The sequence below is a fragment of the Oncorhynchus tshawytscha genome, linkage group LG14 (assembly GCF_018296145.1).
Source record: "Oncorhynchus tshawytscha isolate Ot180627B linkage group LG14, Otsh_v2.0, whole genome shotgun sequence".
Classification (NCBI taxonomy): Eukaryota; Metazoa; Chordata; class Actinopteri; order Salmoniformes; family Salmonidae; genus Oncorhynchus; species Oncorhynchus tshawytscha.
In genome coordinates this window covers 32,655,563-32,668,443 of record NC_056442.1, presented here as the reverse complement: position 1 = coordinate 32,668,443, position 12,881 = coordinate 32,655,563, and the positions used below count along the sequence as shown (strand labels likewise).

The following is a 12,881-nucleotide window of genomic DNA, read 5'->3' as shown; positions in this document are numbered from 1 at the left end:
GGCTTGGCTCAGTAGCATGAAAACAGTATGCGGTAATTCTAATGAGAGACAGGGAAAGCCAGACTCACTGGTTGAGGTAGAAGCCACGTGTAGAAGCGGTGATACTGATGTGTCTCTCCTCAACAGTCACCATATACAGGTACATGAGATCACCATGCATCTTCCTGTTGCCAGGAGGGGGGTTCCAGCCACTCATAGTCAGGACCTTCAGGCACTGCATGGGCTACAGAGAGAGGCGGAATCAGATATGGACATTGGAATGTGACTTATGACTTGTGGATACTGGAAAAGGGCCATAGACTGATTACTTCATCTGCACTTTATGGTGGTAAGGACATAATATGACCCAGCCAGCTGATGTATGCTGGTCTCAGTCACTTAACTAATCTTACCCTTTATTTTTCAACCATGTTTACTTATTCTAGAAAAAGTGTACTAGTGCCAGGCTTGAGTAAGTCTGGCAAATCACTGTCAGCTACATTTTTTTTTTTTTTTTAAATGGCTCCTACAAGCAGATCAAAGGTTGGAGCGCAAACCAGTAAGTACAAATGGACAAACTCCTTGAAGAATGTGTCATTTTTTTAACTGTCAGACAATGTCACTTAGATAAACATGAATCTATATAAATGAAAAGGCATTAGAATGATCATGATTAGCTTGCTGACAACACCAAATGTGTGTGGGTTTTGATTCCTGCATGGGCCACAAATATGAAATATGTGTCACTACAAACTGTATGTCTCTTTGGATAAAAGTGCTTGCTAAAATCACCATAATTACCGCCATTATTACCTTCCAGTCCTTGTTCTGTGGCTGGAGAGGCAGCAGGGGGCGTTCTTTACTGCCAGGCAGGATGTGTTCTGGAGGGGTACAGTCTATCTGCTCCAGCTCACTGCCCTTCTTCTTCCGCTTACCACTGTCTACAGAGGAGACGATAAGGTCATAGGTCAGACTAACGCATCTTGACCAAAGATGTTTTATAGCCTGCTGCCGAGGAAACATACAGTGGGGGAAAAAAGTATTTAGTCAGCCACCAATTGTGCAAGTTCTCCCACTTAAAAAGATGAGGCCTGTAATTTTCACCATAGGTACACTTCAACTATGACAGACAAAATGAGAAAAAAAAATCCAGAAAATCACATTGTAGGATTTTTAATGAATTTATTTGCAAATTATGGTGGACAATAAGTATTTGGTCAATAACAAAAGTTTCTCAATACTTTGTTATATACCCTTTGTTGGCAATGACAGAGGTCATATGTTTTCTTTAAGTCTTCACAAGGTTTTCACACTGTTGCTGGTATTTTGGCCCATTCCTCCATGCAGAGCTCCTCTAGAGCAGTGATGTTTTGGGGCTGTCTGTCATAGTTGATGTGTACCTATGATGAAAATTACAGGCCTCTCATCTTTATAAGTGGGAGAAGTTGCACAATTGGTGGCTGACTAAATACTTTTTTGCCCCACTGTACATACACATTAATATGTAGTACAAAGGTGGCTGGATACCTCAGAATACTGACTGAAATATCACTCACCCCAATTCTCACTGACAGACCCACCCAAACACACAAATAAACAAATGGGTACGCAAACACACACCTCCCAGGTCCCCGTCAGTGAAGACGCTGAGGAAGGAGAGGGAGTTGCAGTCCACGCCGTTGTAGGCATCAGACGGGTCCAGGCCTTTTAGCAGGTCTCTGATGTGACGCACGTGGATACGTGCCTCGCGCACTGTGTAGGGCTCTGGAGAGAGACAGAGAGGATAGCCATTTCATTATTATTGAGGCAATCTAGGGACAGTCTTCAGCAGGCCTGGTCAACTTCAGTCCTCGAGGGCCTGATTGGTGTCACACTTTTGCCCCAGCTAACACACCTGACTCCAATTATCAACTAATCATGATCTTCAGTTAAAAATGCAATTAGTTTAAATCAGGCGTGTTTGCTAAGGATGGGGGGGGAAAGTGTGACACCAACCAGGCCCCCGAGGACTGGAGTTGCCCAGGCCTGGTCTACAGTCGAGGAAACAGTCTAGGAAGGGAACTAGGAGTAGATCTTACACCTAAACAATCCTTAGGCTTTAAGATCAATAAAGTCTAGGACTAGGGGTTGACTTTAGAACATACCCAAAACACCAAGTCCTACCTTCCACTACTTTGAGCAGGGAGCCCTCCTGCAGGCCCTCGATGGATTTCAGCTCAGCAAAGTTATCCAGCACGTTGCTGTCCAGCTGCAGGGAGAAACAGGTACGATGGCAGGTGTCCTCACGGTCCATCAACACCTGGTGAATCTCCTGCACCATCTCCTGGGGTGAAACCTGCGGGAGCGGGCGGATTTAACATCTTATAGCAATAGAGACTGACAGTGTATGGTTGTACAGCTGGTCACAATTTGGTCCCTACTTGTACACCTTGTCCCTAACCCTTCAATGTTTGCAAATCTGAAGCCTCTGGATAGGTATAAACAGTGTGCTGGTGGAGCTTCCACTATAGTGCTTACACCTTACAGATCTGTAGACGTCAAAGGATTAGGCGGGTCAAGGGGTAGTGAGCAAATTGGGACCGGCAGTTGGGCTGTCTAAGTATGTACTGTACCTGGAGGTCAAAAGGCTCCGTCCCGGGTGCCTGGATCTTCACGGTGAAACCTGTATCCTGAATCACAATCACTTCCTGTTCATTAGAATCCTCCCCACCGTCTGTGTCACCAGCCCCATCCTGCTTGGACTCCTCCTCCGAAAGATTGTGGGCCCCACCCCCATTCATCACCGCTGTGTCTACACTGTGCCCTGTGATTGAACAGAAGGAGAGACGTTCAACATAGCTTGTTATCTGATTGGACAGATGGGTAGAGAAGGCGTTGCCATGGCAGAGTGACACATATCTAAATTAATAAGGATAATAAGACTACAGTTAGCAAACAAAGTAGTGCATGTTGCCAGATTAGATTACTCCGGAAGGGCATTGTCTACAGTGCCAAGTTGGCGACTTATAGGATCCAAGGAGAACAATAGGATCCAATTAGCACAGAAAACAAGATCTCCAGCTTTGTGGGGCAGAGGGATACAGGTTACCATAGTCTGCTTCTCTCAACCATCACTCAGATTATTGTACAGAACACAAAAGCTAGTGGTTTGCCTGGTGCCTTTGGCCTTCTCCACATAGGGCACCAGACTCCCAAGGTCCACAACAAGGAACTTTACTATAAAGTGTGAAAGGAAAATAGAGCCAACCACACAACTCCTCCCCTCATCCTTGTGTATGTATCCATCTACTCTCCATCTCAACCTCCTTAGGGGCCTCACTGGCACAAGGCCTTGTAACTGTGGAAACCCCCTCTAGCTGTAGCAGTGGTGTTTCCTATTTACCACAGCTTTATTTTTATATTTAACTAGGCAAGTCAGTTAATGACAAATTCTTATTTACAACAACGGCCTACCAAAAGGCCTCCTGCGGGGACGGGGGCTGGGATTAAAAATTAAAAAGTTCAAATATAGGACAAAAAAACAAATCACAACAAGAGAGAACGCAACACTACATAAAGAGAGACCTAAGACAACAACATAGCAAGGCAGCAACACAACATGGTAGCAACACCACATGGCAGCAGGACAACATGGTACAAACATTATTGGGCACAGACAACAGTAAAGGGCAAGAAGGTGCTGTTAAACATTTTTTTCTATCATAAAAAAGTAGCCAAAATAATATTGTCAAACTCATTTGAATGGTGTGGGTTGGGTTGCCAAGAGGAAAGGCTACATACATAAATATCAGCTAGTGGGGCCTGTGGAAGGGCTGTTTTCTCTCCCAGACAACTGCAACCAGCGCGCCCTTGTTCAACGTCAAGGGTAACGCAGTGTCAGGGATAACATGTAGAGGGGGTGGTTGGGGGAGGGTAAACAGCTGGTGTGGCGGTAGGGGAAATCTACAGTAAAAGAGAGAGCAGGCAAGAGAAATTTTGAAAAAAAAAAATAGAGGGGGATAGAAATAGAGAGGGGGATAGAAATAGAGAGGGGGATAGAAATAGAGAGGGGGATAGAAATAGAGAGGGGGAGGGAATGAGGGAGCGAGAAAGAAAGAGACTTGTCATGCTCTGAAAACCAAACACAACAGCCTTGGCCAATAACTGGTCAACGCTACGAGAGAAGACAGACTTCTAAAAAAGAGCAAGGAGAATAGACTTGAACATACAATAGGAGCCAAGGGATAATGTTTCTGTAGGTCAGAAGGGAGGTGAAGGAAGGGATCACCTTTTTTTTTAGGAACAGGTTCAGTGACCTGTGTCTCCAGTGACTGCTCCTCCTGCCTTGTTGTAGAAGCAGACAGATTTGATAAGGTTACATCAGTTACTCTGTCTCTCCCCTTGGGTGTCCTACTTCAGGCCTGATCCAAGTCACTCTTCATCACTCCATTCATTCTTCCATCAATGGCCCAGCTATTGCATTTTCTTAGAGTGGTCACAAACACACAGTGGGAATCCTTTCGGTCATACACGGCCCTTCGCTTTATTCAAGATTCAGTTTTTAGCTCAGCTTGACTGTTTTTGTAACTTGTAATTTAATGAAAACGTAAACAGTTTCAGTTTCTCAAGTAAAATTGAGAGGGTAGTGGAAATGCCTGCAAATAATAGTGTATATTAATGCTGGCTGCCAATGATATCCAATCTGCACTGAGAAGGCAAGAGTACAAAAGAGCCAGTACCAAGAGTACGAAGTGCTATACAGCATTATGAAAGCTGAAGCAATCATGTAGCCTAATAATTGCAAAACAGACCCACTTGGCCCTACAGCAGCAGAACAGAGCACGAGGGGGTGAGGTGATAGGGAATGGGGTCCAATATTACACAACCTTCTGCATAACTCAACTTTTAGCCAAACTAAACTTGTTGAGGTTGAGCCTTCATGTCACTGTGTGTAGTGTAGACAGGAGAGATTCATGTTGTTGGTCACAATTCACATATGAAGAGGGCAGCAACAAATTACCATTATCACTACAACCTTTTGCCAAAGAGCCAAACCCTTCAGAGCTGCAGTCTATTAGGGCATGAAGATATGAAAGGAAGGGAAATCAAAATCTGCAAACTGCCATACTGGCATTATTCTCTGCAGAAGACCTCCAGTCTGACCAGCATTCAGTTAACCCAGTTGGACAAAAACACAGAGTTAGGTCCCTGATAGCATGGAAAGGAAGACTAAGGAGATGAATCAGGCAAATAACAGAAAGGAGAGGGATACAAGAGATCAACAAATAACAGAAAGGAGTGAGCTACAAGAGATCAACAAATAATAGAAAGGAGAGGGCTACAAGAGATCAACAAATAATAGAAAGGAGTGAGCTACAAGAGATCAACAAATAACAGAAAGGAGAGGGCTACAAGAGATCAACAAATAACAGAAAGGAGAGGGCTACAAGAGATCAACAAATAACAGAAAGGAGAGGGCTACAAGAGATCAACAAATAACAGAAAGGAGTGGGCTACAAGAGATCAACAAATAACAGAAAGGAGTGAGCTACAAGAGATCAACAAATAACAGAAAGGAGAGGGCTACAAGAGATCAACAAATAACAGAAAGGAGAGGGCTACAAGAGATCAACAAATAACAGAAAGGAGTGAGCTACAAGGGATCAACAAAAAACAGAAAGGAGAGGGCTACAAGGGATCAACAAATAATAGAAAGGAGCTACAAGAGATCAACAATCATTTAATAATTTCCTCGAGGTGTGAATGTCTTGATCACTACTAACGTTCTTGTTCAATCAAAATTGCGAAAGACCACTAAGCCAACTAATCCAGAGAGCAAACCACTAGTCTCCAAGCTGCCCTGTCTGCTGCCCTGTCTGCTGCCCTGTCTGCTGCCCTGTCTGCTGCCCTGTCTGCTGCCCTGTCTGCTGCCCTGTCTGCTGCCCTGTCTGCTGCCCTGTCTGCTGCCCTGTCTGCTGCCCTGTCTGCTGCCCTGTCTGCTGTAAGCTGTTATTATCTCTGATCAAGGTTTACCACAGACTGACCGCGTTTCTTGCTTTGACTAAAGATTAATTAATTCACCATCCACTTGACATGGCGGACCTACAGACCATGGGCTCAGGGCAACAAGAAATCGAACAGAGAACATTGGGGGGGAACAAGGGCAAGGGCAAGAGCAAGGGCTTTATTTGTATTTATTTTTTACAAAGCCCAACACAGATAGATTTATTACACCACAAGATGGCAAACCTTATTTTGATACATTGATAGAGATCAGGGAGTGAAAGCTTTCCTGAAGAGTCATTCATACATCTTTGCAGGGAGTTCTCATAACCAGTCAAATGGCTCCTCTGTCTGAAGCATGTTGATGTGTTTTAGAATGGGTTGTTATATATGACCTCAGACCTGAGGGGTGTACTACAAAGCAGGATCAAAGATTTAGCCAGCTAACCTTCCTAAATATTCTGATATAACTTTATATTTTTGAGAAAGATCTTGAAATGGGCATGGTCCAAAAAATATTTTTTTTCATGAACAAGCAAATCAGTCATTTTGGGTTGCTTATCAAAGTTAGCTGGCTAACTCATTTGATCCTGCTTTGTAGTATACCTCTCTGTGTTGTGATTACGAAGGCCTGAGGTTAGTAGAACTTTACAAGAGATGACATGGGGCTAGAAGGGAGGGTGTGGAGAGTCTGGACAGTGACATGAAGACTATAAAGATCACCTCTTGACACTTGAGGAGCATTTAAGCCTCTTTGGTTACAATCACTAACATACCCCCTCAACCCCCATCAGTCTGCCATGTGCTGTCTGTCACAATACTGTAAGTACTGCAGGATACACAGCTCAGTGTCTTGGTAGTTAGCCAACAGGCTCTAAATTAGGCCTAAGGCATTTATCCAGTCCAGCAGGCTTCTATTAAATGAGAGGTGAGTTGCATTAGAAAGCTGATCAAGGAGGTGATAGTATCTTGAAGTGTTGATAAGAATAGGAAAGTGGTTTAGGGGTAAATGATGATGTTGTTGGTAATGATAATTTCTTACCTATGGAGTTGTGAATGAGTCTTGTCAATAGCTGACAAACGTTGCCAACAGACAAAAGCTCTATGATGAACAAACACTTTGTCCATCAATATGAACTTATATTCACTTGAAGAAAGCATGATAGCAGATGTGCTGCACATACAAGGCTCTAGTCTAGGTGTAGGCTAGCCAATTAAAAAGATGCTTCATCATCCAACAAATACTGATTGGTACATAAGTGTTGTTTATGTCTCAAAATAATTATCTGCATTAACAAATGCAAATTATTGATTAAACATAACATACCTACAAATACCTGGAATAAAGACTTGTATTCTGATACAAATTATGTTAATACACATGTCAGTCATTGGCTGTGACAAAATGAGTCCCTACTATCAATGAAAATCTCTACTGACGCAAGTACAGTGGTCGCTCAATAATTGTGACAATAATGAGACCTATCTAAGTTTGACAACTGAACTAACTATAGTGTGTGTAAAGTTATAGTCGTGCCAACACAGGCGTCTATGCATGCAACTCAAGGTCCTGTCAAATGTGACACTGAAAGCTGTGGCATTGTCATGAAAGCTGCATAAGGTTGTGTAATTTCAACAGTGGCCATACATTCACCAAACCTATACCAGTAGTACGTCATGTGACTGTCTCGACTAGAGGTCGACCAATGAATCTGAATGGCCGATTAATTAGGGCCGATTTCAAGTTTTCATAACAATCGAAAATAGGTATTTTTAACACCTTTATTTAAGTAGGCAAGTCAGTGAAGAACACATTCTTATTTTCAATGACAGCCTAGGAAGGGTGGGTTAACTGCCTCGTTCAGGGGCAGAACAACAGATTTTCACCTTGTCAGCTCGTGGGATTCAAACTTGCAACCTTACAGTTGGGGGCGGCAGGGTAGCCTAGTGGTTAGAGCGTTGGACTAGTAACTGGAATGTTGCAAGTTCAAACCCCCAAGCTGACAAGGTACAATTCTGTCATTCTGCCCCTGAACAGGCAGTTAACCCACTGTTCCTAGGCCGTCATTGAAAATAAGAATTTGTTCTTAACTTACTTGCCTGGTTAAATAAAAGGTTCAATAAAAAAAAAATTAAAACTAGTCCAACGCTCTATTTGCACTGCCTCTCATTGCACTGCCTCTCAACCACCTGCCTCTCATTGCACTGCCTCTCAACCACCTGCCTCTCATTGCACTGCCTCTCATTGCACTGCCTCTCATTGCACTGCCTCTCATTGCACTGCCTCTCATTGCACTGCCTCTCATTGCACTGCCTCTCATTGCACTGCCTCTCAACCACCTGCCTCTCATTGCACTGCAGTAGAGGTAAGGTAAGTTGCTAGCTAGCATTAAACTTATCCTATAAAAAAAACAATCAGTCAATCATAATCACTAGTTAACTACACATGGTTGATGATATTATTATAGTATCGTTGCTCCAATGTGTACCTAACCATGAACATCAATGCCTTTGTCAAAATCAATACACAGAAGTATATATTTTTTAAACCTGCATATTTAGCTAAAAGAAATCCAGGTTAGCAGGCAATATTAACCAGGTGAAATTGTGTCACTTCTCTTGCGTTCATTGCAAGCAGAGTCAGGGTATATGCAACAGTTTGGGCCACCTAATTTGCCAGAATTGTACGTAATTATGACATAACATTGAAGGTTGTGCAATATAACAGGAATATTTAGACTAATGGATGCCACCCCTTAGATAAAATACGGAATGGTTCTGTATTTCACTGAAAGAATAAACGTCTTGTTTTCGAGATGATAGTTTCCGGATTCGACCATATTAATGACCGAAGGCTCATATTTCTGTGTGTTATATTATAACTAAGTCTATGATTTGATAGAGCAGTCTGAGCAGTGGTAGGCAGCAGCAGGCTCGTAAGCATTCATTCAAACAGCACTTTCGTGCGTTTTGCCAGCAGCTCTTCGTTGTGTGTCAAGCATTGCGCTGTTTATGACTTCAAGTCTATCAACTCCTGAGATTAGGCTCGCGTAACCGATGTGAAATGGCTAGCTAGTTAGCGGGGCACGCGCTAATAGCGTTTCAAACGTCACTCGCTCTGAGACTTGGAGTAGTTGTTCCCCTTGCTCTGCATGGGTAACGCTCCTTCGAGGGAGGCTGTTGTCGTTGTGTTCCTGGTTCGAGCCCAGGGAGGAGCGAGGAGAGGGACAGAAGCTATACTGTTATACTGGCAATACTAAAGTGCCTATAAGAACGTCCAATAGTCAAAGGTTAATGAAATACAAATGGTATAGAGAGAAATAGTCCGATAATAACTACAACCTAAAACTTCTTACCTGGGAATATTGAAGACTCATGTTAAAAGGAACCACCAGCTTTCATATGTTCTCATGTTCTGAGCAAGGAACTTAAACGTTAGCTTTCTTACATGGCAAATATTGCACTTTTACTTTCTTCTCCAACACTTTGTTTTTGCCATATTTAAACCAAATTGAACATGTTTCATTATTTATTTGAGGCTAAATTGATTTTATTTATGTATTATATTAAGTTAAAATAAGTGTTCATTCAGTATTGTTGTAATTGTCATTATTACAAATACATGTTTCATTATTTATTTGAGGCTAAATTGATTTTATTGATGTATTAAGTTAAAATAAGTGTTAATTCAGTATTGTTGTAATTGTCATTATTACAAATACATGTTTCATTATTTATTTGAGGCTAAATTGATTTTATTGATGTATTAAGTTAAAATAAGTGTTCATTCAGTATTGTTGTAATTGTCATTATTACAAATACATGTATCTGCATTTTTTTGGTCCTCCAATAATCGGTATAGGCGTTGAAAAATCATAATCGGTCGACCTCTGGTCTCGACCATTCAATACTTTAAATGATGCGATCGGGTGGCGAACAATGATTATCGGTTTGTTTAAACGACACTTACCAACTATATGACTCAGAATGTCTCAAGTACAACCTTCTCTCACGGTGCATGCACCATTACTATTCTCAAAGGGCCAGCTTCCGCTTCCCGGTCGAGGAACAGCCAACCTCTGGTTCTGAACGGGAGGGAGGCCGGAGAGGTATCACGCCAACTAACGGAGACATTGGTGATCTGGTCACTTCGATATTACCAGGTCACAACAATAGCATGCATTTGATGGACAATGTCAAACAAATACGTTTCTATTAATAGAAAACGGCGTGTGAAATTACTTCACATCGATTAGAACCTCTCTGTTCTCTTAATGTGCAGTTCCACTGAAGGTGACCTTCAGTCCATTCGTTCTTTCAGGCAGGTACATAACAGCTGTGGTCCCATGTGCTCGCACGACACTGTTAAGATACTGGATACATTTACGACTATTTCTAGAATCACATTTATATCAACCATTTTTCTACAACAAGCCAGCATTGCCGCTGGCTGCGTTGCTACTAGCTAGCCAAGCCTGGCTAGTTAACTATTTCTAAGCTAGCTAACTTTAACTAGCTACATCAAGTCAGCCACACAACAACGGTTGTGTCTTTGTTTGACATACAGCTAATGAGCTAACTTGGTAGCCGAACAGCTCACCTGTCAACAATGTTCTCATTATCTAAATACTTAAGTTATTTGATTGTTAGCCAAACCCTCGTGATATAGCCAGAGCTAACCACTTAGCGACATGCTAACGTTAGTTTAGCCAACACAACTACTAACGGTAGCTAGTTCAACAGCTCAAACAAGCCTAAAAATGGCTGGTGTAGCTAGCTGTCATCGTTTAATTGAGAATTGACTCATCTTGGTTATAGAAAACTGTTTTGAATGCTGAGGCCCATTGCTGCATTTCCAGCTAGTTAGCAGACTAATCAACTCAGTGACAGATGAGATGACTAAGTTACTTTGAATGAACTCTGCATCTGTGCAGTTAGCTTGCTAACATTACTTGCACACTTTCATAACTTACAACCGATGCCGCTGCTAGGCTAGTTAACGTTAGTTACCCAGCATTCCGATACCGCTTTAACATTTCGCAGGATAGCCTATCAAACTTGATAAATACGTAACGTTAGCTAGTTGCTTACCACAAGGGTCCCTGTGTGTTGCCTTGGTAGTCTCTTTGCGGTCTGGCGTCTCTTCTACAAGATCAACGGTGTTAACATTACAGTTGGGTACTGACGCCGGGATGTCATCAGTCTTGCTCACCATTATTTGGCAGCTAGTTAGTCAAAGGTGGCAACAAAAATCCGTTGTTCAAAATTGCTATGTGAATCTGTTAAATGCTCCTTATTTAGCTAACGGGCTAGCCAGCTACATGCAGAGGGTACGATCTTACAAAAACAAGTCTACAGAAGAAGGACAGTCAACGCTGAACATGGCAATCACACGTGGTTTCTCCTCCTCCTCCCCCTCCCCCTGACCTCTTTGCGTTCTTCCCCCCCAAAACACAGATAGAAGAATGAGACAGATATTTCACTGGATGTATAAATGTGAAGCATCCGGTTTGCGTTTTTACTCACTACCAAATATGGTAGTGAGAGGAAGCCTACTGGTGGGCAGTGGGAGAAGATGTAAAGAGATGGATTTTGGCCCACATTTAGCAAATATTTCTCATCAATTATACATTGGATCTCAATACAGTTTTCTGTTCCCAAAACTAGAATATGCTATGAACAGTATGGACTATGTTTTGTGAAATGTATCCTTTGCAAAATGTGTAAACAAATACTTTTTAGAAGGAGTGCAAAGGTAAATTGAGTTATTGCACACGCACACACAGAGTAGTTGTTCCCTAACGGAAATATGCAGATGTATACTAGAATGCTTGGCTCTGCCCACCTCCTTTCTTGTTCTGTGGTCTATCTTGGTATAATTATAAAAAATATTTGTCCAAAACGTCTGGCTACGGGAAGCGCAGTGTGCCAAATAACTTCTTTAACTTTTTTTTATGAACAGTTGTATCTAGGATCACAAAATTATAACTTGGAATTTATTTTGGACATGTAATTTGTGCCCATATGGCATACTGGTATTACGAAATGTAGAATTTTTATATAACATCATTCTTTGGTTATTATGGCTATAGGGGTGTGAAAAACTACTGCACTCAATATCAAAGCTGATGAACCAGGGATATAGGACTGAATAGGTTGACCTTTACCCATATTGGCCTACACTTCCGATGATGTTGTTGTTGATGTTTATAAATTGGGTGGTTCGAGCCATGAATGCTGATTGGCTGACAGCCATGGTATATCAGACCGTATACCATGGGTTTGACAAACATTTTTACTGCTCTAATTACGTTGGTAACCAGTTTAAAATAGCAATAAAGCACCTCGGGTTTGTGATATATGGCCAATATACCACGGCTAAGGGCTGTGTCCAGGCACTCCGCATTGCGTAAGTACAGCCCTTAGCCTTGGTATATACTGGCCATATACCACACCACCTTGGCCTTATTGGTTCAATATAAACATGTATGTATGTATACTGAACACAAATATAAACGCAACATGCAACAATTTCAAAGATTTTGCTGAGTTTACAGTTCATATAAGGAAATCAGTCAATTGAAATAACTTCAATAGGACCTAATCATTAGGCCCGATTTCACATGACTGGGCAGGGGCGAAGCCACTGGGGAGCCCAGCCAATCAGAATGAGTTTTTCCCCACAAAAGGCCTTTATTAGAGACAGAAATATTCCTTTCTGTGATCTTTTATTTCAGCTCATGAAACATGGGACCAGAAATAAAACACTCATATATCTTTATTCGATATATGAGTGTCTATTAGAAGTATTCAACCCCCTGAGTCAATACATGCTAGAATCACCTTTAGCAGCAATTACAGCTGGGTAAGTCTCTAAGAGCTTTGCACACCTGGATTGTACAATATTCGCCCATTATTAT

At 41.9% G+C, this 12,881-nt stretch overlaps 1 protein-coding gene across 2 annotated transcripts in view; it reads right to left on the bottom strand.

The window, feature by feature from the left end:
- The window catches only part of LOC112267039 (clustered mitochondria protein homolog), a 29,085-nt gene extending 17,690 nt beyond the window's left edge, over positions 1–11,395 (bottom strand). For both annotated transcript variants that reach the window (XM_024445044.2, XM_024445045.2), the window contains exons 1-6: positions 11,053–11,395; positions 2,592–2,782; positions 2,143–2,314; positions 1,600–1,743; positions 793–920; positions 69–223 (exon numbers count right to left, since the gene is read on the bottom strand). In XM_024445044.2, the coding sequence (XP_024300812.1) occupies positions 69–223; positions 793–920; positions 1,600–1,743; positions 2,143–2,314; positions 2,592–2,782; positions 11,053–11,176 (914 nt within the window). In that variant the 5' untranslated portion in view covers positions 11,177–11,395. The remainder of the gene's footprint in view (positions 1–68; positions 224–792; positions 921–1,599; positions 1,744–2,142; positions 2,315–2,591; positions 2,783–11,052) is intronic.
- Positions 11,396–12,881: the final 1,486 nt, after the last annotated feature.